This window comes from Crocodylus porosus, unplaced genomic scaffold (assembly GCF_001723895.1).
Source record: "Crocodylus porosus isolate Cpor-Errol unplaced genomic scaffold, CroPor_comp1, whole genome shotgun sequence".
Classification (NCBI taxonomy): domain Eukaryota; kingdom Metazoa; phylum Chordata; order Crocodylia; family Crocodylidae; genus Crocodylus; species Crocodylus porosus.
Genome location: NW_017728951.1, coordinates 56373238 through 56399137, shown reverse-complemented (window position 1 = coordinate 56399137; position 25900 = coordinate 56373238). Strand labels below are relative to the sequence as shown.

At 45.3% G+C, this 25900-nt stretch overlaps 1 protein-coding gene across 1 annotated transcript in view; it reads right to left on the bottom strand.

The window, feature by feature from the left end:
• Positions 1-25900, bottom strand: part of WAPL (WAPL cohesin release factor) — a 129786-nt gene that overhangs the window by 57386 nt on the left and 46500 nt on the right. The window contains exon 4 of the mRNA XM_019555888.1: positions 325-443. Coding sequence (XP_019411433.1) covers positions 325-443 — 119 coding nt within the window. The remainder of the gene's footprint in view (positions 1-324; positions 444-25900) is intronic.

The window sequence follows — 25900 nt, the reverse complement described above, 5'->3', positions numbered from 1 at the left end:
AGCACAAAAACTTTTTAAATGTTAAAAGCAGAAGCATCTTTATAAATTTTCTCCACAACAGTGATATTACCACCCAGTAAAATTGACCATAAAGTGTATCAGTAATCAGTGATCCAAATTAATTATCAAATAATCTGAACAAACTTGGGTGTGGAACATTCATTTTAAGACTAATGCATCCAGAACCAATCCTAATTTAAATACATACAATGGCATGAAAATAAGACACTGAGCTACTACACTTGAACTGATCCACCAAGAGGCAAGAGTCTCAATTCCACAGCGGTGCTTAAAATAAAGTAAGTTTTTAATATTACCACTTACCCTCTTTGGCCCACTAAAGATCTTCCTGGTGTTTTCCTTAGATTTATCACCTTGTTTGTTTGTGGGTTTTTTATTGCCTTCAGGGACACCTGATGGATCTTCTGAAAACTCCAGTAGATCTGCAAAGGTAAATATAAATGAAGAAATATTCAGTTAAATGGCTTTCCTTAAAAGATGGCTTCTTACATTATAAACTGCCATATAAATTATATTGCTGAAATTTTACAGGAATTAGACATTTGTATTCTGGTATTTTAAAACATATAATTGAGATTGCTTGAGGACATAATAAAACATCTTAACATCTACTAAAAGCCCCTGACATTAAGAAGGTTCCCATTCATAATTCTCATCACATCAGAAGTAAAGTTCACTTGATCATGAATGAGTCCAGCACAGTACTTGGGGAATGTTAGTGAGCTTGAAGAATAGGCACAGTTCCTTGCAAACTGCTTGGCCAGCAAAAATTATTTATAATTTTTTTAATAATTCAAGTGTTTCAAGATACATAGGAAAAAAGTGGAAAAAACAAGATGATAACCAAAATGTTTTTAAAAGTCCACTTTGATCTGTGCACAATGGTTAAATATTGACTGTATCCTACTAAAAATCCTTAAAAGTGATGACTGTTCATATACTAGACTTTAATGCTGACATTAATTTTTCATACTATCAGCTTTTTCAGCAGTTTCATGTACACCTGAGGTCCCTGAACTCATGGAATGCTGTGGTTGGGCTTATGGTATCTTTTCCATGCTTGCCGCTGTTCTATGAACGGTCGATATGGCCAACTTCCCTGCCTGCCATGTGCTTGAGATTATTATCATTAATATTAATTTTTAGATATTATTAGGCAGAAGGTTTATTTTTTTAGTTTGTTCTTTTATGCCCTTTTACGCAATATGCATCTATCCTACAATCCTCTCATCCGTATATACGCCCGACCTCAAAATTAGATATCTACACAGTCTACTTAAGACGGTGCACTTTACTTCGTTTTGTTTTTTGGGTTTTTTGTGGGTTTTTTTTTTTTTACTACGCAGATTTGTACAAGTCTCACACACAGACCACAGATGTTCCTTGCATCTTTTTCCGATATCACTTACAGTAGTAACTTTGTAACTTCTCACACACAATGACTTTAACCGTAAACAGCTAACACAAATGAACTAAACTTAGTATTCACGAATGGACTTTCTCTTTGAATCTTCTTTCTTTTCATTTCGTTCAATTTTTTTTTTTTTTTTATATTAAGGAGAGGTCTTATAGCTTCATATCCCTCTACATCAAATCCTTTCATCTTTAATAGTAATGGCATCCACAGTCAGCCCCATCTTTAGCTGATAGTCCTGACTCCTCTCGGAACATCAGCCAAACCAATCTCTAGCGTAGAAAGGGTTTTAACACCAATCCCCCTTTTTTCCTTACTATTACAGAAGTATGTCCTGCGTCCTTCAGAGTTTCTTCGGGGATCCACCCCTCACTCCCATCCCTTCTGGCATACTTGGGAGCACAATCAGTTCTTCGATAGATGGTCTGGGGAATCCTCCTTCATTCCCCTTTTCTCTCTCTTCCTCTTTTCCCTCCATCGGACCTCGTGTCCCACCACTCCGTTCGTCTCTCAGAGCTTCTATCCTTATATGGTAACAGCTCCAGAAGCAGCGTGCTTGGTTTTTTCCCCTCCCTGTGCCTGCGTTCGCTGCTCCACACACCTTTCCCCTTAAGACGCTGCTAGGCACCGTTATTTGTCCAGGTCTTTGGGATGAACAGGGTACGTACCCTCATGGGTGTTTAATATTTCTCGTGATTGATTATCCAGATGACACTGTGATAGGAAGTCAGCAATGATGTTTGCATGTCCAGGCCTGAATTCAATATCAAAATGGAAGGGCTGCAAGGCAAGAGCCCACCACATGACCTGGGTATTATCCATTTGAGTGGTTTTTAACCACTTCAGTGGCACATGATCACTAATTAAAGTGAACTTACAGACCAAAAGATAGTATCAAAAATATTCCACTCCCCTTTTATTGGTAGGCATTCCTGTTTGATAGTGGCATACCTCTGTTCCTGGGGGTTAAGTTTCCAGCTAATGTAGGCAATTGGATGTTCTATCCCTTCTACTTCCAGAGTTAACACTGCGCCCACAGCGTAATTAGAGGCATCAGTCTGTAAGATGAAAGGACGTGAAAAATCGAGCATATGAAGGATAACTTTGTTACATAAGGGTTGTTGAGTATCATGAAAGGCTTCTAAATTTTATAGGCCCACTGCCACATCCTTTCAGTTGGTCTGTTAAAGGAGCTATTATTTCTGCAAAATGTGGGATGAACCTACGATAACTAGCTAATCCAAGGAAGGCATGCATTTGTTTTTTTGTTTGAGGAGGTGAGTAATCTGATATAGCTTCTACTATGTCTATTAAGGGACAAATACATCCTTGTCCTACCATGAAACCAAGGTATTTAGTTTCTGCCTTGCTTAAGGCACATTTCCCTGGGTTCGCTGTTAGACCGGTTTGCTGGGCTCTTGAAGAACCGCCCGCAGAGCTTTAAAATGTTGTTCCCATTCATCAGCATATAATATCATCGATGTAGGCTGCAGTGTACCTTTGGTGAGGTGCTAGGACCCAACCAATGAGTCTCTGAAAAGTTGCTGCGGCTCCATGTAGGCCAAACAGCGTTCGTTTGAAGTCACACAAACCCCACGGTGTGCCAAAAGCAGTCTTTGCTTAGTCTTTATGTACAGGTATTTGCCAATAACCTTTTGTTAAATCCAATGTGGATATGAATTTGACTTGTCCCACTCTCTCCAATAGTTCGCCGATTTGTGGCATGCGAAAAACATCAGATTTCGAAATTGCATTCAATTTTTGAAAAACAACACACTCACAGGGACCCATCCTGTTTAGGTACGATCACCAATGGGCTTCACCAAGGACTATGGGATTCTGTTATTACTCCTTGTGATAGCATTTTGTCCATTTCCGTCTTTACTACCTTGTATCTATGATAAGGTACCCTCCACCATCTTTCCCTGACCACTTTTCCCTGAGGAGTGACAATGTTATGACTTATTCCTGTCACACAGCCGGTGTTCTCATTAAATGCATCTCTAAATTCCCATATTAGCTTTAATTGTTCTTTTTATTCCAGTCAATTTAGCTTTAATTGTTCTTTTTATTCCACAGTCAATTGACCACCTAGACATACTTCTTTACTTGTTTCTTGTTCTTCTTGGGCCCTAGTCGTTGCCCCCTCATATTCTGCCTGATCTCTCATGATACAAGACAACAAACCTGGTTCGGTCCATGGTTTTAATAAATTGACATGAAAAATGTTTTTCTTTTTTCTGTCCAGGATGAAGGACCTCATAATCAACTGGCCCAACACGCTTAACTATCGTGAATGAACCTTGCCAATGAGTTAAGAACTTAGTTGCGGTATTAGGGAGGAGAACCAACACCTTTTGTCCTTCCCATAGTTCCCTCTCATGTGTGCTTTTGTCATAATTTATTTTGTTTGTTTTTTTCTCTTGAGCTTGCCTGAGATTATCTTGGGCTAACTCTCCTGCTTTTTGTAGCTATGCCCTGAATTCCGTGACATATTCTGATGGTCTCGTCCGTGGGGTTCCTCCCTATTCCCGTCCTTCTCGGACTACATCCATCACTCTGAGGCTGATATCCATAAACCATCTCAAATGGGGAAAACCCTAATGACAACTGTAGGGCTTCCCACACTGCAAACAGGAGCGATGGTGTATCACTAAGTCCTACTTTCGTGGCTCTTCTTGCATACATCCACGCATCATATTCTCGAGAGTCCTGTTAAATCTTTCTACTAACCCACTGGTTTGGGGATGATACATCGCAGTTCGTAGGTGTTTTATTTTTAGTATCTGGCACAGACTCCCCATAACATGGAACATAAAATTCGTCTGTTGGTCTGTAATTATTTCTTTGGGGAATGCCGAATTGGGACATCCACTTGATCAATTCCTCTGTTACTCAGGGTCCGGTAACCACTCTCAATGGGACGGCTTCTGGGAACCTAGTGGCATAATTTATCAGAACTAATACAAATTGGTAACTGGTCAAACTTTTGGGTAATGGTCCAATGACATCTAATGCTATGCAGGAGAATGGTTCTTCTGTCACTGGCATGGATTGTAAGGGAGCTCACGGGGGTTTTTGAAGGTTGACCGTCTGGCAGCTCAGACAAGTCCTACAGTAATCTTCCATTTGTTCATACAGTCTTGGCCAGAAGCACCATTTAGTTAACCTGGCGTCTGTTTTAGCTCTACCCATGTGTCCTTCTAATGGATTCGTATGAGCTAGCTTCAAGAGAGACTTCCAGTACACTTGAGGTATTAACACAATTGTGGTACCTCTGTTCCCTGTATTCGGCCTGACTTTATTCTATACAGCAGGCCTTTTCTTAGTTCATATCTGGGTAGTGCATGACACCACTCTGGACATATTACCCGACTGCCTTGCTTGGCCACCTCAGTCTGCATTATTGATTGAAACAGGTCTTCACCTTATTGAGCCTCTCGAAAACAGGAGTTGTTTGCTAAACTCTCCAAATCCAATCCATCAGGTTCGGTGTAAACCTCGCTGTCTTCCCCCATTAAACCTTCTAGTTTGGTTTCTTGCCTTCTCACTGTATCTAATACATTATAGATTTCATTTCAGTCTCTGCTCAATATCACTGGGTAGGGTAGATCTTTGGCTAAGCCCCCTGGCATCTCCCTTGAAGCATGTAAGATTTTGACCACATTTTTTTTTTGCATGGATATACTGACGGCTGTCCATGCATACAAGTCATCTTTACCGTACTTGCACTCAGTGCCCAAACTCAAGGAGCTAGATCTGCTCTAATTAAAGTCTGGGCACAGCCAGTGTCAACTATAGCTCTTATCTTCTTTCCCCTGACACGGGCACAGATGGTAGGTTTTTCCTTTGACACACCTCAATGTGCTTTCCCAATGCTGCAAATCGATCATTTCTACTTGTACATTTTCACTCCGCTCAGTTCTTTGCATCTGGCTATCCAGTGGAGGTTCCCTTGGTGGCAGACTCATTCAAGGATTGCTTGTACACTCCCTTGCTACGTGTCCTATTCTTCCACATCCGAAACATACTATAGTTGATCTTCTCCCTTCTCGTGCTTATTTTTGCTCTCTCCCTTGTACTACTCGATGAGGTCCTGACTTTGGAGCTCCTCAGTTGCCTTCTGTTTGTGAACTGTCAAAATCTTGTGCTAATTGTAGAGCTTCCACAGATGACGTCAGGCGATGACACCGTACCAAACGTTGGGTATTTTCATCCAGATCCGCTAAGAACTGCTCTAACAAGATCTGATCACACAACTCCACTTTTGATACCTCTTGTGGTTTCAACCACTTCTCTAACAGATCAGCCAATTGCTGCAGCAGGATTCATGGAGATTTCTCTTCTCTTCTTTTCCATATGAAAAGTTTGCTGGTACTTTTCCAGGTTGATGTTCAAATAACTAGAATCAACTTTCTGACTTTATCATAGGCTACAGTTTCACTCCATGCCATAGCCCATTAAGCAGCTTGTGCTCTTCCTATCAAAAGCACACCTAATTTGTCAGCTCATCTTCCTTGCTTTAAACCAGAAGCTAACGCTGCTCTTTCAAAACTTTCTAGGAAAGCTTCAGGGTCATCTTGAGGAGTCATTTTAGCAACTCTCAATTCGACTTGGTTCCACTGAGCCCACCACAGTTGTTGCTGTAGCAATTTTTGCGTGCAATTTGTTGAGCTGCTTGTTCTTGCTGTAGGAGTTGGTCCACCAAACGTAATGTTGGTCATAGGGGTTCTGGACTCCCCATGGTGCCTGGTTGTCTCTCCATACCATTTCTTACTCACGCTGTCATCAGTTTCCTGGCCAATGCACCACTGTTGTGGTTGGGCTTACGGTATTTTTTTTCCATCCTTGCCGCTGTTCTATGAACCGTTGATATGCCTGACTTTCCCGCCTGCCATGTCCTTGATGTTGTTATTATTGATATTAATTTTTAGATATTATTAGGTGGGAGGTTTATTCTCTGTTAGTTTGTTCTTATTATGTCCTTTTTTTGTGGCTTGCGCGTAATATGCATCTATCCTCCAATTCTCTCATCTGTATATACGCTTGACCTTGAGGTTAGATATCTAGACACAGTCTGGTTAAGACTGTGCACTTTACTTCATTTTGGGTTTTTGTTTGTTTCGGGGGGGGGGTTGTTTTTATTTTGGTTTTTTGTGTGCGTTTTTTTTTTAAAACAGATTTGTACAAGTCTCTCACACAGTCAGACCACAGATGTTCCTTGCATCTTTTTCCGATATCACTTAAAGTAGTAACTTTGACTTCTCTCACACAACGACTTTAACCGTGAACTGCTAACACAAAAGAACTAAACTTAGTATTCATAAACTGACACTCTTTGAATCTTCTCTCCTTTCCTTTATTTCGTTCAATCTTTTTTTATGTTGAGAGGTCTTATAGCTTCATATTCCTCTACATCAAATCCTTTTATCTTTAGTAGTAATGGCATCCACAGTCAGCTTTATCTTTAGCTGATAGTCCCAACTCCTCTTGGAACATCAGCCAAACCGGTTTCTAACGCAGGAAGAGAGTTTTAACATAAATCCCCTTTTTTTCCTTACTATTACCGAAGTATTTCCTGCGTCCTTTGGAGTTTCTTCAGGGATCTGCCCCTCACTCCTTTCCCTCCCGGCACACTTGGGAGCACAAACAGTTCCTCTATAGATACTCTGGGGAATCCTCTTTCATTCCCTTCTCTTGTCTCTCTTCCTCCTTTCCCTCCATCCTGCCACTCCATTTCTCTCTCGGAGCTTCTATCCTTATATGGTAACAGCTCCGGAAGCAGCGCTCTTTGTTTTTTCCTCTCGCATCCGCGATTGTTTCTCCACAAGGAGGTAAGTTCAAGAAACCTCTGACAGGATTAAAAGTTTACTATTAACTTGAAGCCTTCTAGGAAACCACATTTTAACTGAATTTAATCTTTTACACAAATTCATACTCTATTAAAAAAAAAGAAAGCAAGAAAGTGTTCCGCCTAAGTATAGTGGATGTACTTTTAAGAAGTTCTCCCAATTTGTAGGAAATATATCACGGCCATATCTTTCAAACAGAATGTTCAGTGTGTCCACTTGAATTTCTTTAAATTTTAAAAGAACCTGCATGACACCAACACTACAGTGCTTAATTTTATCTGACATTACTTTTGAATTGATAAAACCAAATAAAAGATCCATACAAAAAATCTTGCCTCTAGCGCTAATGGCTGCTTGTTCATCAGTGAACTTCTGTAATAAAGTAATCAGGACTCATGGTAGAAGTAATATCTTTTATTAGATGAACTAGATTTTTGCAAAAAAATTTGTAATAGAGAATATATTCTATTGGTCAGAGCTTCTTAAAATCTCCATATTACACATCCAACAAAAATATCCAAAAGGACCTGATGGTGACTGAAAAATGCAAGGTTCTCCACCTTGTGAGGAAAAACCTGCACCATGCATATAGGGTTGGTAGTGCTACTACACTGGTTAGCTCTACAGATGAAAGGGACTTGGGGTTTTCTTATGTCAATGTCTTTACGTCAAAAGAATCTCTCCAATATGCCCAGTAAAAGTCACCATATTTGTGTTTGCCATTACTATCTATGTTTAATATCCCAGGGTTAAATATACACAACCTGTCTTACAATGTTCACTTTTACAACTCAGTAGTATTCTGCAGTTTCTAAAAATTCCTAGATTTTAAATTGTTTATGACTGAAAAAAATTCTGTGGGGATACTTATCATCACTTTGCAGGATTATGGAGTACGCAAGCATTTGCAGAGGCTCAAAACAGTATTAAAAATAATGTAATTCACCATAATCTAACACTACGACAGGTGAAAATTATTACAACTCAATACTACAAACTTCCTTGAGAATCAAAGATTCATTCAGTACAGGTTCAGGCTGGTCAGTAAATATATGCTCACACCCTTAAAAATTCATGACCCACACTGCTAACTGCAATAAGTATTCCTATCTTTTTTCCAGAAATTTTATCAATAAAATAAAAATTATATGTCAGTGAACGAACAGAAATTAAATTAGACTTAAAACGTCAAATCAGTTCTAGAAATAATGCTTTGAAGCTCCAAAGTGGGTTTTATTTTACTTCTGTTCTAAACCAAAAAAAAAAAAAGCAGAAGTCAAACATCTTTGAGTTCAAGCTGGTTAAGAACTCAATACTAAAAGAATGCTCTCTTGAAGAAATTAAGCTTTTCCTTTCAAATTCCATTCTTATGTGGTTTTTAGTCATTACTCCCTTACCAAAAGGGATGTAATCTGTGGCTTTAACACCTTTGATAAATCAGAAGTTTTACACCTCCCATTTATTAAAGTTTGAATAGACAGCTTTAAGGCTCTTAGAGCTTTTAGAATAATAATAAAAAAAAAATACTTTAATAGTTTAGTGAAACTTCTTTAAAGAGATGTTTAAAGGTGGGGAACTCTCTCTCTGCTGTCTTCCCCAGGTGGACTTTTTCACATATTTCATATGCTAAAATTAAAAAAAACACCCCCCCCAAAAAATAATCACAAACAAACCTTGGACATCTTCCAGCTCAGCAACAATAACAAATGGGGAAAAAGAGAGGAAGAAAAAAAATCAACTAATTAAGTTAAAGAGACTGCAACTTTTCACCTTAGTGTTCTGTACTCCTATAGAACAGGAGCTGGAAATACAGCAAAGGATATGGACAGTGATTATTCTGAGCCAGCAATTCATACAAGTATGCCTTCTCCAGGTACAAAAGGACTGGCCAGACTGGAGTAGACTGTCTGATACTTGACTTCCTCTCCTCGTGATGGATGGATTTGGGACTATAGAACTAAACAGCTTGCGACCTCAGAAGCAAAAACTTGCTCATTCTTGTTTTTGATTCTCAAAATTTCTGCACTTTGCTTTCTCAGCCTTGTATCCCCTCTTCCAAGTCTTCAGATAAGGTTAAATCCAAGACTGACCTTGCAGCCATACAAGTTAATTAAATTCAAATTCAGTCACCCTAAAGCACAGCTGTGTGTATTCTGGTGATTTTTCATGTTACATACCAAGGAGAAACCAAGTGAACCCAAAAAAACCCAGACATGAAATAGCCTTTGAGGATGCTTGCATAATCCAGAAACAAGATCTTGAGGCATTCAATATACAAATTCTTTACCCACTCATACAAAATTTGAGTTTATGATAAAAATCACAGTAATCTGCTTTGCAACAGGACAAGTTTACAGTAACATTCAGAGCACGACTATAGATCACACTGGTAATCCTACTTCTTTTGCTGTTTTCTGAGTGGGAAACTACTTCAAAGCTGCTTAAGTACCAACTCATTTAAAATAAGATTTTTTTTCTAGTTTATATAGTTTGTATTCTAGACTAATTTTTTCATGCTTTTTGGAGAATTGTTCCCAAGAAAAGTAAGTCTTCCTCAATCCCTCAAGTATCAGTATTACTTAAAACTACTGCAATTAGCAAACTGTCTTAAGAAAAATGAGAAATTTTAATAAATCAGAGATAGGGGAAAAAAGGAGAGCTTTTGGAGAAAACTGTTACTAAACATTGAGAAAATTAAAGCTAAGAAATAACACTTAAATAGTACTATAATTCTTCTAAGAAATTCACAAGTAAGATTTTTTTGAAGGACAAAAGAAAATGAAGACAGTATTTCCAGAGTTGTGACACAGCATCTACAGATTCATCTATGCATCTTTAAAATCCTTGAGGCCTAAAATTCTCTATGATTCAAGCTGACTTCTCGGTGATTAATTCAAATCCTCTTGGCTGGGACACCACTTCCCACAATCAACTTGTTCTGCCAATCTACCCTGGAATCCAATACTACACATTCATTATGTTGCCAGGCTTGGACTGCATTCTACCTATTGAAATTGTTGAGATTTTAAACATGAAGGGTGACTAGATCCAAGAGAGGCAGTTAGTTTACTTGCATAAAGAACTCAGTCTGTTGGAGCTTTTATTTTGCTATTTTATTAATGACTGCCATTTTCTTATCCCATCATTTCTCTCCCTCTTCCCCGCTACATTCTAGCTTAGGGGTGGGCAAAGTCTGGCCCATGGTGGATTCCACATCCCAGCAGCCCTTGCCTGTGTCGCAGGCTGTGACAGTGCAGGGCCGGGGTTTCAATGGAGACCAGCCCCAGCAGCACTGGCTGGGCACAGAGCTACTCCAGGGCTGGGATCTTGCAGCAGTAACAGTGTAGTCCTGAGCTGGGGAAGAGGCGCAATCTGCTGCCTGCATGCCCTGGGCAGGGGCAAGTGGGCAGCAAATTGTAGCTGTGCCCCATCTCTAACCATGCTGTCACCGCTGCAAGATCCCAGCTTCATCGCAGCTCCCTGCACAGTCGCACACTCTGCCAGCACTATTGGGACTGGTCTCCATGGAAACCCTGGCCCCATGCTGTCATAGCCCTGTTGCTTCTGGGGTCTTCATGGAAACCGGCCACAGCAACACAGACAAGGGCTGCTGGGAAAAAGTCCAGTTCCTGGCCGGATCCACCATTTTGTCCACCTCTGTTCTAGCTTCTGTGCGTCATTTTTGCAACAATATTCAACCTCCATGTCTGAATGACCTCAGTTCTACCTCCTCACTGCTGGTCAAATGATCTGCAATGATTAAAATTATGACTTGATATCCAATGAAATTAATGAAGGGCTGACAGTCAGAGCAGCTGACAATTTGGGGATCTGGAAGAATAGTTAAAACCTTCAGGGCTTTTCTGACTCTGAGGGTGGTTAAGCACTGGAACAGATTAGCCAGCATCTGTACCACAAAGTTTCAGGGCAGGTTGAACAAAATTATTGTAGACTAGTTTAAGCTGACATGTTACTGCCTGGAAGCAGGTGGCTGGACTAGATGCACTCCTGACATTCCTTCCCATCCTGATTTTCTATTATTCTATTCCTATATTTATGTCCATAAAATTTCCAAAAGAAAAATCCTGACTACATCTGAGACCCAGAAAGTATATATATTTCTTTGGGTCAACTGATGGCAGGATGATTTGTTTCTTGAAATAAGTCATGTCTCAACCATACTCCTCAACTGGCAGCTGGCTATCATTTCAAAATGGAGTAAAAACAGCATGCCTTGGATTATGTTCTTTTGATAATTACACTGTTGCAGACAGGTACATGATGATCTGCCTACATCTTCAGAACATTTCAGCCCATCAGCAATGGACAGTTATTCATTGAACCACCATGCAAGACACCATGATTTTGATACCGGCTACAAAACTGATTCTTTTATCACATAATGACCTTGAGAACAGTCAAACAATGGAGATGGGATGATAACCAAGATGTCTCTTCAGTATTTTAAAGTACTGATTGCTGGCTTGCATAAAAGATTATTGTTCTGTAGTAAGTCTCAGAAATTGAATTCTAAAACATCCACCCATAACAGATATTTAATTTATATATGTTAAATGGACAGATGTAAGAAAATGCCTGATAGATTTCCAGAATTGGGAGGACTTCTAGGATACTATTAATAGACATTAATACAAGTTTTTTCATCCTATTTCAAGTGAAGCAGTCCTGTAATCTTGAAAAAAAAAAAAAGGAGAGACTGATTTAAAAGTATCACAAACATAATTGGAAGAATCTCTTACTATGGTAATTATCTGAAGCATTCCACTGCTGAAAGTATTAACTCTAATCCCTGAAGGTTACAGATAAAATGTAATGTTTCAATTTCAAGTGGCCTAATCTGGTACATTATTTTTTAACAGCAGTTACTCAATTATGGTTTCCTACCAATATCATACAAAAGCATTAAATCAGACAAATAACAGGGCTTGGGGATTAAAGATTATCTGGCGGGTCATGCTAATGTTCTCGGTATGGGAAACCTGAATCATCTTCAGCTTTTGGGTTTTTTTTCCTCCCTCAGTGATATTTTGCTCACAATCACCTCCTTCCTGCATTACTTTTGACAGCAGAAATTTATCCTCTTTAACCTTTCTTGTAAGTCTTGATTCAACACTTCAATTTTTCATGAGTTCGGAAACAACTTCTCAACAGTTCCTCAACACAGCTACCACTGGACACTAAATTTCAGAGATGACACTATATTCACCTGACTTTCCAGTTTAGAATCAGATCTCAGAATCTCATAAAAAAGGCACCTAGAAATGCCTTGTTGTTATAGTTAACCATGTTATCCTCACACTTTTAAACTATTAGGTCATGACAGTCCCAAGAAAAATTAAGAAGTGAATCATAAGAAGGCCTAGAAACTGCAAAGAGATTGCAGACTTTCTATTCCTACTGTTTACACTCTGGCCATACAGTCACCTCCAGATCCAGATGTCACAGACCTAGACATCGCACTACTCGTACAACTCCCCCAGTGCAGCTGGGAAACAGGTATGATGCCCTAGCATCACTGGGAGAGAGGCCACATCCACTACTACCACCAGACAGGTTGAGAGGCAACCAGAGGAGAGGATGTCGAGTCATCATAGTGGGCGACTCCTTCCTGAGAGGAATGGAGGGAGCCATCTGCTACCCAGATCCTACCATACAGGAGGTATTCTGCTTGCCCAGAGCTCAGATTTGGGATGTTCCAGCGAGGTTTCCAGACCTGATTAGGCCCGCTAACTACTACCCCATGGTTCTCATCCATGCTGGAAAGAATGATGCGACCCAGAGTAGTCCGGGACAGGTCATGGCTGATTACATGGCTCTGGGAGACAGGCTTAGAGGCTTGGGGGGCACAAGTAGTCTTCTCATGCGTTTTCCCAGTCAGTGGCCACGGCCAGCACCACGGCAACTGCACTGAGAGGTCAAGTCACAGCTTCAGAGCTGGTGTCACCGTGCAGGGTTCGACTTTCTAGACCATATTCTTTAATTCCAGGATAAGACCTTGCTGGGATGGGACAGCCTACATCTCTGTCCAAAAGGTAAGTCTGTTCTCTTAAAGGTTGGCAAACCACCTACATAGAGCTTTAAACTAGCTTAGTCACGGGACAGGGATACCAAGTTCAGGATGAGATTGGGTAGGACATGCCACAAACCACATGCTGGAAATGATCAGGTAAATACTAAGGGGCCCATTAAGCATCAGGATAGGGGAATACTAAGGGCACTTCTTAAGGGGCTTAGGTATCTCTATACTAATGCTATAACTACAGGAAACAAGCAGGAGGAACTTACACTCCTGTTTGCAGACAAAGATCTCAGCCTGGTTGGTCTAAGAGAAACCTGGTGGGACTCTACCTATGACTGGGCAGTGGGCATTGAAGGCTGCACAGGCAGGATAGATTGTGGAAAAAAGTGTGTGTGGGGTGTTGCTCTATATGTTAGGGAACATTATATATCCTCTGTAATAAAAATGGGGACAGAAGATAGGCAAATCTAAGTCCTATGGGTCAGATTACAAGGGGGTAGGGACGAAAGGGACTTGGTGGTGGGGGTCTACTACAGACCCCATACCAGAGATGTTAGACCTAGAATTGTCAAAACAGCTCTCAAAGGCAGTACGCTCAAAAGACCTAGTTGTCATGGGCGGCTTAAAATTACCCAAACACCTGCTGGGAGGAGCGGTTGGCCAGGTCTGCCCATTCACATAGGTTCTAAAGCTGCCTACAGGACCTGCATTTAAAACACAAGAGGTAAGCAGTCCCACTAGGGGAGATACCTTACTTGACTTGGTGTTGGCCTCAGGGGAGGACTTGGTAGGGGAGCTACAGGTACACGGTAACCAAGGAGATAGTGACCACCAGTTGATAGAGTTCACTATCCGGCATAAGGTGGAGAGACAAATAGTAGGGCAGTAGCGCCAGACTTCTGGAAGGCCAACGTCAGTGAGCTCAGGAGATTGGTTAGGGTAATCACATCTGTGAGATGAGTCCAAGAAGGGTGGGAGTTCCTTAAGGGATTGATCCTACAGGCACAGAGGGACATCATCCCAGTACACGCAAAAGGGAGACAAAAGAGCCAAAAAACATTTTTGGTTGAGCAGGAAAATCCAGGAGAGTTTTCAGAAGAAAAAGAGGCCTACAGGTTGTGGAAGCAGGGGGCAGCCACCAAGGAGGAATATACCTACTTGGTTTGTGCTGCAGGGAAGCAGTGAGAAAGCAGATACAGAACTCAAGTTGGCAATGAAGATTAAGGATAACAAAAAGTCCCTCTTTAACTAAGTAGGGAACAGGAAGAAGGCGCAGGGTAACACAGGGCCACTACAGAATGGACTAGGGCAACTAGCTGGGTGACAGTGATCATGAAGTGATCACCTTCACTATCTGCCGTAAAGCTGGCAAGTCAGTCAGTTGTACAGATATCCTTGACTTACGGAAAGCTGACTCTGACAAGCTAAGGAGGCTTGTCAGGGAGGACCTAAAAGGACCAACGGAGAGGGGAGTTCAGGACGCGTGGATGCTCCTCAAGGGAGAAATCCTGGATGCACAAGCAAAGTCCACCCCGTCTCAGAGAAAAGGCAGCAGGAGGGCACAGCAGCCCCCTTGGCTCTCCAGGGAACTGGCAGATCTCCCGCATCTTAAAAGGAGGATCTACAAAGGATGGAGGACTGGAACCGCCACCAAGGAAGAATACTCTGCATTAGTCCGGACTTGCAGAGAGCAAATCAGGAAAGCCAAGGCTGCGACGGAACTCCAGCTAGCTACAAATATCAAGGTCAATAAAAAAGCAAGGGCAACACTGGACCCCTGCTAAACCAGATGGAACAACTGACACCCAGGAAAAAGTTAACTTGCTAAATGGGTATTTTGTGTCAGTTTTCCATCAGCCCCATGGGACAGCCCAGCCCACTATGGGTCAGGGAGGCCTGGGTGAAGTAGATTCCTTGCCCTCCATTGAAGCTGACCTCGTGAAGGAACACCTTGACAGGCTGGATACTGTCAAGTCAGCTGGCCCTGATGGGGTACACCCAAGGGTACTCAGGGAGCTGGCAAGCATCATAGCTCAGCCCCCGACACAGGATCTTTGAGAGTTTTTGGCGCTCTGGTGAAGTGCCTGATGATTGGAAGAGGGCCAATGTCGTGCCTATTTTTAAGAAAGGGAGGAAAGTAGATCCGGCAAACTACAGGCCCATCAGCCTGACCTCTATCCTGGGGAAAGTCTTGGAAAAAATTATCAAAGGAGGCCATCCTTAACAGACTAGCTGAAGGCAATATTCTGAGGGATACCCAGCATGGGTTTGTTGCAGGTAGGTCTTGCTTGACCAATCTCATTTACTTTTATGACCAGGTGACTTATCACCTGGACAAAAAGGAAGAGATTGACGTTGTATACTTCAACTTTAAAAAAGCCTTCCATCTGGTATCCTATGATCACCTCTCGGTTAAACTGGCTAACTACGGCCTTAATGTCACCACGATCCATTGGCTGGGGAATTGACTCTGCAGTAGGACCCAGAGGGTGGTGATCAATGGGAGTCAATCGTCTTGGTGTGCTGTGACCAGTGGGGTCACACAAGGCTCTGTCCTAGGGCCTATACTGTTTAACATCTACATCAACGATGTGGACATTGGTGTCAGAAGTGGACTGGTCAAGTCTGGCAACGACACCAAACTCTGGGGTAAAGCGTCCACACCTGAGGACAGGAGGGTGATCCAGGCAGATCTGGACAGGCTCATGAAATGAGCGGACGAGAACCTGGTGGTGTTCAACATTGAAAAATGCAAGGTTCTCCACCTTGGGAGGAAAAACCTGCACCATGCATATAGGATCAGTAGTGCTATGTTGGTTACCTCTACAGATGAAAGAGACTTGGGGGTCATCATTGACCACAAGATGAACATGAGCCTGCAGTGTGATACTGCAGCAAGTAAAGCGAGCAAAACACTGGCTTGCATCCATAGATGCTTCTCAAGCAGATCCTGGGACATCATTCTCCCGTTGTACTCGGCCTTGGTGAGGCCGCAGCTGGAGTACTGCATCCAGTTTTGGGCTCTGCAATTCAAAAAGGATGTGGAGAAGCTTGACAGGATGCAGAGGAGATCCACGCACATGATCACAGGGCAGGAAAACAGATATGATGAGAGGCTGAGAGCAACAGGGCTCTTTAGCCTGGAAAAGCACAGGCTCGGGGTGATCTGGTGGCCACCTATAAGCTTATCAGGAGTGCTTATCAGGATCTGGGGGAACGACTGTTCACCAGAGCCCCCCACAGGATGACAAGATCCAACAGTCACAAACTCCACTGTGACCGGTTCAGGTTGGACATAAGAAAGAACTCTCGGGAGCCAGGAGCAGCGGGGAGAGGAGGGATCCAGGTACACGTGTGTCCCGCACGCACATGTGCCCCCTTACCAGATATGAGGCAGATGCAGCAGCAGCGAAGCCAGCAGCAGGGGCGGCAGCAGCTGATCCCCCTAAGGTAAGTGGGCAGAGGGACCAGACACAGCTGAGCCAGATCCAGAGGGGAAGCCCCCCGGATCCCTCTTAGCTGAACCGGTAGGGAGTCGTGCTCCCGAGCCCCGCCACATGAACAGAGCGTGCAAACAATGGTGTCTGCGTCAGCGGGCGAGCAGAAAGGGCCAGGAGGGAGACTCCTGCTGGCGTAGGGCGAAGGCCCTGCACTCAGCTAAAAAAAAAGCAAGCAGCAACTCCTACGATGGTGTTGACGCGGAGTGTTTCCAGGGCCCGTCTGGGGGATGCAGCCTAACCCAGGCTTGCCTGAGGCCTCCACCCAGATAGAGCCCATGGGGGAGCTGGTGTTCCCCCACACCCTGGCCTGCGGGGGTTGCCCAGCAAAGCCCCGGGGGGGGGGGGCTGGAATTGGGGGTCCCCACACCTGTCCTGCAGGTGCCTGCCTTAGGGCCCTGGAGGCGCAGGTGAGGGAGCTCCAGGAGGAGGTTAGCAGGCTGAGGGGAATCAGGGAGGCAGAGGATGAAATGGATGGTTATTTCCTTTCCCTGCAGGGCCATGCACCGAAGGAAGCACCACGCCGGGAGGTGTCCTCCACTGCTGAGTGGCAGACAGTCACCTCCAGAACCAGCACTGCTTACAGCAAAGCAGTACCAGTTCCTCCAGTCCGGCTGGAAAACAGGTACAAGGCCCTGGCAACACTAGAGGAGGAGGGAGAGGAGGCAACTGGAGAGGAAGCATCTCCACGCTCTGAACCAGCCGAAGGAGCTAAACAGTCCAAGAGGAGAAAGCCTCATGTGATAGTCATAGGTGACTCCATCCTGAGAGGTACAGAGGGCCCCATCTGTCGCCAGGACCCCTTGACACACGAGGTCTACGGCCTACCCGGAGCAAAGATTCAGGACGTGACAGGGATGATCCACGCTGTGATCCAGCCCACTGATTAGTACCCCATAGTCCTAATCCATGTGGTTACTAATGATGCGGCCAGGAGAAGCCCTGATCACGGACTACCACACTCTAGGGGTGCGTGCTGAAGGAGACAGGTGGACAGGTGGTATTTTCTTCTGTCCTATCAGTGAGCAGGCGTACATTGCAGACACCAACTGGCGGCTTCAGGAATGGTGTCCTGAGGCGGGCTTTGGCTTCCTTGACAATGACCCGCACATCACAACGAGAGACATGCTTGGATGGGATGGGACTCCACCTTTCCCCTAAAGGTAAGCTTGTGTTCTCCTCTAGGCTGGCGGATCTCTTCCGGCAGAGGAGGAAGCCTTGGACCGCTAAACCAAGCAGCATTCACAAGTACGCCCCAGTCTAGACCAACGGGCAGAACACATACATAGGTAAGCAATAGGAGCCAGAGCAATGCTGAGATTACGGGGCCAGCGCACACATCCACAGGAGGCCTCAAATGCCTCTACACAAACGCTCGTAATATGGGAAACAAGCAGGAGGAACTTACCCTCCTGCTAGCTGACACCAACCCAGACATAGTGGGGTTCACTGAAATGTGGTGGGACCCAATGCACAACTGGGCGGTGAATATCAAGGGCTAAAGGTTGTACAGGAGGGACAGGACAGGCAGGAAAGGCAGGGGTGTGGTGCTCTACATTAAGGAGGAATACACATCCTCATCAGGTAGCACAGAGTCAAAGGAGGGGCACTCTGAAGTGCTCTGGGTTAGAATACAAGGCAGTCGAGGGGAAAGAGATTTAACAGTGGGGGTCTACTACAGACCACCGAAAAAAGGGGAAGAGCTAGACCAGGAATTCTTAAGTCAGCTCACTGAGGTAGTTAGGGCAAAAGACATGGACATCATGGGTGACCTGAACTTTCCAGATATCTGCTAGGAAGAGTCGTCAGCCAGGTCTGACTGCTCATGTAGGTTCCTAGCCAGAATGCAGGACCTCCATCTAACCCAGGAGGTGCACAGCCCCACCAGGGGAGACGCCTTGTTAGACCTGTTGAGGGGACTGCACGTGCTCAACCACCTGGGCGACAGTGAGCATCACCTGCTGGAACTCACCATCCAGCGCAAGGTGGCAAAGGCCTACAGCAAGGCAGCAGCCCTAGATTTCAGGAGGGCGGACTTCAACGAGCTAAGGAGAACAGTTGGGGAAGCACTGAGGTCCCGGAGAGGAGGGGAGTGGGATGTCCAAGAAGAGTGGTTGCTCCTTAAGGAGACGATCCTCCAAGCCCAAAGGGAGGTAATCCTAACATGGATCAAAGGGATCAGGAGGGCGCAAAAACCCCCAGGGATCACCAAAAGCACCCAGGAATATTTTCTAGCTAAAAGGGAGGCGCACACCCAATGGAAGGGAGGGGCCATCACCAGGGAGGATTATACTGTGGTTGCTCGGTGATGCAAGGGGGCAGTCAGGAAGGCCATGGCGGAGATGGAACTGGGACTAGCTTCCCAGATCAAGGACAAGAAGTCCTTTTTTAAATACATAAAAGGGCAAAAAGAAGGTACCAGGTAATGTGGGGCCCCCGCAAAACACACTAGGAAATTTGCTCGTCACACCAGACGACACAGCTAATTTGTTTAACGATTTCTTTGCTTCCATCTTCCTGAGCAGGGACCAGATCAGCCCCCCTCGGGCCCCAGGGGAGGCATACCTAGGCCAAGGATCAGTGAGGATCTAGTCAGGGAACTTCCGGAGGGACTTGATGTATTTAAATCAGCTGGTCTGGATGATCTCCACCTCAGAGTGCTGAGGGAATTATCTGAGGTCATTTCAGGACTCCTGGCATGGCTTTACAAGCACTCGTGTTGCTCTGGTGTGGTGCCAGAGGACTGGAAGAGGGCCAGTGTCGTTCAGATCTTCAAAAAAGGGAGGAAGGAGGACCCGGGGAACTATAGGCCAGTTAGTTTTACCTTGATCCTGGGTAAGCTTTTTGAGAGAAGAGAATTATTCTGGCACATGTCCACAAGGAGCCAGCAGGGGAGATTATGCTTAGGGGCAACCAACACGGGTTCATTAGAGGCAGGTCCTGTCAGATCAACCTGGTGGCTTTCTACAACCAGCTCACCAAATCCTTAGATACAGGGGTAGCATCTTTTGGAAGGCCTTCAACACCGTCTCTCACCCCATTAAAAAGCTGGGGGACTGTGGTGTCGACACCTACACAGTCAAATGGGTCGCCAACTGGCTGAAGGGCTTCATCCAGAGAGTGGTAGTGGATAGGTCATTTTCGACCTGGAGGGATGTGGGCAGTGGGGTTCCGCAGGGCTCAGCCCTTGGGCCCGCACTGTTCAACATTTTCATCAGCGACTTGGACGAGGGGGTAAAAAGCACCCTGTTCAAATTTGCTGATGATACTAGGATGTGGGGGGAACGTGGGCACATTAGAAGGAAAGAATAGGCTACAATTGGACCTAGACAGGTTACAAGGGTGGGCGGATGAGAATCGGATGGGATTCACAGACAAGTGCCAGGTGATGCACCTGGGGAGGAAGAACCAGCACCATACCTACAGGCTGGGAACTCCCTTCTCGTCAGTTCAGAGGCAGAAAAGGATCTTGGAGTCATCATTGATGCCAAGATGAACATGGGCCGGCAGTGTGGGGACGCAGTCAGGAAGGCCAACCGCACCTTGTCATGCATCCACAGATGCATCTCGAGCAGGTCCAGGGAGGTGATCCTCCCCCTCTATGCGGCACTGGTCAGGCCGCAGTTGGAGTACTGTGTCCAGTTCTGGGCGCCGCACTTCAGGAGGGATGTGGACAGCATGGAGAGGGTCCAGAGGAGGGCCACTCGCAAGATCAGGGAGCAGCAGGGCAGGCCCTACAAGGAGAGGTTTAGGGACCTGAACCTGTTCAGCCTCCACACGAGAAGGCTGAGGGGGAATCTAGTGGCCTCTTACAAAATAGTCAGAGGGGACCAGCAGACACTGGGGGAGTCCCTGTTCCTCCAAGCACTACCAGGAGTGACTAGAAATAATGGTCACAAGCTGGCAGAGGGTAAATTCAGATTAGACATCAGGAGGCGCTACTTCACTGTCAGGGCGGCTAGGAACTAGAACCAACTTCCATGTGAAGTGGTGCTGGCTCCTACCCTGGGGGTTTTTAAGACAAGGCTTGACAATCACCTTGCTGGGGTCGTTTGACCCCAGTACTCTTTCCTGCCATGGCAGGGAGGCAGACTTGATGATCTGCTCAAGTCCCTTCTGACCCTACTAACTATGAAACTATGGAACTTCTTCACTGTCCAAGCCCCAAGGTTTGGAACAGACTGCCACCTGAGGTGGCTCAAGCACCCACTTTGAATGCCTTCAAAACACATTTGGATGCCTATCTTGCTGGGATTCTATGATCCCTGCTGACTTCTTGCCCCTGGAGCAGGGGGCTGGACTCAATGATCCTTCAGGGTCCCTTCCAGCCCAAATGTCCATGAAATTCTATGAAAACTTATAACCGATAGGATGGAAAAAGTGGAGCTCTTAAATAATTTCTTTGCTTCTGTTTTCCTGGACACGGATACAAATGCATCTCCCATTGAGTCTTTAGTCTGGAGTGAGAATGATATCAATTCACCAACAGTTAGTGCTAACTTAGTGAAGGGGCACTAGGAAGGGCTGGATGTATTTAAGTCAGCAGGCCCCAACGATGTTCACCGAAGGGTACTAAAGAAATTCACCGATGACATAGAAGAACTACCAACGCAATTGTTTGAGCACTCGTGGCACCTGGGACAGATCTCAGAGGACTGGAAAAGAGCCAACGTGGTCCCTATCCTCAGGAAGGGGAGGAAGGAGGACCCAGGTAACTACCAGTTATCCTCACCTCTATTCTTGGCAAGACCTTAGAAAAAAATCATAAAGGATCACATTTCCAGAGGGCCAGCAGGTAACACAGTGTTAAGGGGTAACCAGCATGGGTTTATAGCAGGTAGATCCTGCCTGACTAACCTGGTCTCTTTTTATGACTAGGTCACAAAGTGTTTAGATGCAGGGGAGGAAGTAGATATTATCTACCTGCATTTTAAAAAGGCTTTTGACAGTGTTGCACCCAATTCTTTCAAGCAAACAGAGTAGCTGTGATGTGGATTTTTTTTCACAGCAAGGTGGGTGAAAACCTGGATTATGGGATACACCCAGAGAGTGGTGGTGGATGGCTCTGTTCTCCCTGGAGGGCAGTGGTGTCCCCCAAGTTTCTGTCCTTGGACCAGTACTGTTTAATATTTTCCATCAGCGATTTGGATGATATTGTTGAAAGCACTTTGTCCTAATTCACAGATGACACTAAACTATGGGGCACAGTAAACACACTGGAAGGCAGGGAGCACATTCAGGCAGATTTGGACAGACTGCGGAAGTGGGCAGATCAGAGTAATTCAACAAGGTGCTGAACCTGGGGAGAAATAATCTCCAACACACCCACAGACTGGGGGGTACCATTCTGAGTACCACAACAGTGGAACGACATCTCAGAGTCCTGGTTGATGCAAAAATGAACATGAGTCGCCAGTGTGATGAGGTAATAAGTAATGCTAATCACACACTTTTTTGCATCAGCAGGAGCATCACAAGCAGGTCTAAGGAAGTGATAATTCCCCTCTATGTGGCATTGGTGAGGCTGTAGATGGAGTACTGTGTCCAGTTTTGGGCACCACACTTCAAGAGGGATGTGGATAACCTTGAGAGTGTTCAGAGTTGGGCTACTCGTATGGTTGAGGGCCTGCAGGTAAGACCCTAAGAAGACAGACTGAGGGATCTCAATCTCTTCAGTCTCTGCAAGAGAAGACTGAGAGGCTATCTTGTGGCTACCGATAAACTCATCAGGGGGGTTAGCAGGGAATAGGGGACCCTCTGTTTACCAGGTCATCCCTCAGGGTTACCAGAAATAATGGCCACAAACTGAAGGAGAACAGATTTAGATTGGACATAAGGAAGAAATTCTTTACAGTAAGGCTGCCAAAATATGGAATGGGGTCCCAAGGGAGGTGATGCTTTCCCCTACCTTGGAGGTGTTCGAGAGGAGATTAGACGGGCATCTGGCTGGGGCACTCTGTCCTGCCTGGAGCAGAGGATCAGACCCAATGATCTACCAGGTCCCTTACAACTCCAGAAATCTATGAATACATCTAGAAATCTAAACAGAACCAGCTATTCTTTAATCTGTATCATTGCTTACAAATTGTCATTTGGATGTCATTTCAAGAAATGAATATTACATCTTGAATTGTTAGGATGAAGAAGTTGGAATTCATAAAATGTAATAAAGAAGCAAGAAAGATTTTACTAAATGAAAAACAAAATCTATTCCATTAAAAACTTTTCCTCAGGAAGACACTGGCATGGCAGATTTACAAGAACTACCTTATGAAACGGTATTAAAACACAGCTACCAAAAATGGGGAAAAATACAATACTAAATCCTATCATCTGCAACTGAAAAAGACACTACTCAGAATTCTCTCCTAGATTAGCACCCCAACCACACTCTGCATAAGTGCATTTCCTATAGCAGTAACTGGACTGAACAATCAGCGGCTGGTTAGGAAGAATACATGAGTATTTTAAAAAGGAACTCCATAGTTTGGGGAGGGTAAAATACGGCCCACCTGGCACTTTCATCCACCCAGCAGCACCCACCACAATGGACTGTACCCCGCCCAGCCCTTCCACCCGCAAGGGTAGGAGCAAGGTGCCTACATCTGCCCCCAATATATCCTATTATGCCTCTGTGGACAAGTCCCTTTGTATATGGCTTGACCAGCACCGCGAACCCCTAAAGGGGTACTCTACCTCCTCAGGACAGTTGCCTGCCATGACTTGATGGTAATAATTGGAGAATTCTCTCCCCTAGAAGGAAAATCCAGCTCTGCCATCAGGGCTGTGTCCAAAAATCCCAAATAATCAGTTATGGCCTATAACAGAGCCTCATAGGTCTTATAGGAGGCTCCTCTAACCTCAGTTACCCCACCACAGTCCTCTTGGCTTAAGTACAGGCTCCTGCTGTTAAGGTGTCACAGCCAGGGGTGCCTCTCAGTACCTTCCTGGATGATTCCCAGGAAGCTTCTGCAGTCCATTAGAAACAAAAATGCAAAAACATGGGCAGAACATCCTCACACTTGGCTTCTCTTGCTCTCCGGTGCAGGGTTTCTCTTCTCACTACTGCTTGTGTCCTTTTGGGCTCTCCTCCCTATACTCCCAGCCTATCAACGCTGGTTTCTGGTCCCCACTGTAGCTCATCTGTCCTGTATTGAGGGGAGACACCTGGGCTGAGTTAACATCAAGTGACTCCTTCCCTGAAGTTACAAACAGCCTGGGCTGTTGCAGCCCCATCTTAGTGTTTCCGCATAGGGCTTTCCCTTTCCAGAGGTTCCGTTTCCCAGTGGGAACCCTTAAGGGGTCAGACCATCTCTGTGTTCTCCTGGGGCTCCCTGCAACACAGGCTTTTCCTCCTGGGATACTTCTCCTTTCTGCTTGAGAGCACTCTGCAGGTAAGGGTTTAGTTCTTTTTATACTCCCAGACCTGTCTAGGCTTCTTTTGTTTGCTGTCTCTGAGCAGGCCCTGCAGTTGCCCTGTTTCAACCGCTCCAGTTGCCTGCCCCTTTACTGTTGGGGTTGCTTGACTTCCAGATACTAAAGGGAAGGGAGTGAGCGTAGACTTTCCTCCTCCCACTCCCCTTACTATTCTACAACCTTTTGAGTGAAAGGGTGGGCCCCACTAGCACCAGATGGGACTGCTGCTGCCGGCTTCCCCAGTGTCCTGCACTGCTGCTGCCGGCTTCCCCAGTGTCCTGCTCCCTCCAAGCAGCAGGTAGGAAAGCTGGGGGCAGGGGCGGGGCTACAGCTGGGTGGGACTGTGGAGCATGGGGCTGGCTGCAGGACAAAGCCCTTGCCCAGGGGGCTGGCAGCAGCATGGAGCTCAAGTGGGCAGATGTGGGTGTGAGGGGGGATGGGTATGGGAAGCCCTCCCATAATTTCTTCCTCCCATGATGTGCACCCTGGCAGGCAGAGGGGGCAGCTGTAGCAGGGAGGGATGAGGGGGATGGGGGTACTCTGCTCAATGCTGGTGCCTGGCTCCAGCCAGTGCTGTAAGAAGCGTAGCTCCCACCAGCCCACTTCTTTCCCCGGCAGTCCCCGCACTCATGGGGCACAGGAAGGAAGCCCCAGGCACTGGAGTAGGCTGGAGAAGGGAAAGCAGCCAGCTCCAGTACCTGGGACTTCCCTCCTCTGCACCCACAAATGTGGGGAGCACTGGGGGCGAAGAAAACCAGCCTGGTGGGGGCTGCGTTCCTTGCTGTGACATGCAGTGCTGGCAGGAGCCAGGCACCATTGCCTCCCCCTGCTGCTGTGCCATGGGGGTAGTACTGGGGGTCCTCACACTCCTCCCACAAGCCACACACACACATACCCCTTTCCTGCACTGACTGTGTTCCAGAGATCAGTGTGTTCCACGCCCACACTCTACAAATGCCACACAACCCCCCCAACATAGCCTATACCCCCCACAGCTACATCCCCTTACAAACTCCCCCCACGTCCTATCCACCACACACTCCCCAACATAAAAGACTAAGAATTTACTTTTGAATGATGCAACCCCCTCTACATACAGTACACAAATACAAATCATGACAAAAATATTTTCTGTAATAAAATGTTATAGTACGTGTTTGATTTTTAGTGTGGGAATTGTTTTTTTCTGGTTCTAAGATGGCAACTCTCCCTCCCTCCCCACAAGGAGTAATTTCCAGGCAGAAAATGGAGGGACTTCTGGTGGCAAGGGTCAGAGGTTAGGGGTAGGACTTCTGGTCCCAAGATGGCAGTCAGGGGACGGGGCTACTTATTTAACCCTCAACCGCTCATAGTTTCATAGTTGTAGGGCTGGAAGGGACCTAAGCAGATAATCAAGTTCGACCCCCTGCCATGGCCAGGAAAGGATGCTAGAGAGTCAAATGACACCACCTAGGTGACTGTCTAGCTTCCTTTTGAAAACCCCTAGGGTAGGGATGAACACCACCTCCCTTGGAAGTTCGTTCTAGCTCCTTGCCACCCTGACCATGAAGTAGTGCCTCCTGATATCTAGCCTGAATCTACTCTCAGTCAACTTAAGCTCTTTGTTCCTTGTTACCCCCAGTACTACTCAGAGGAACAGGGACTCTCCCATTGCCTACTG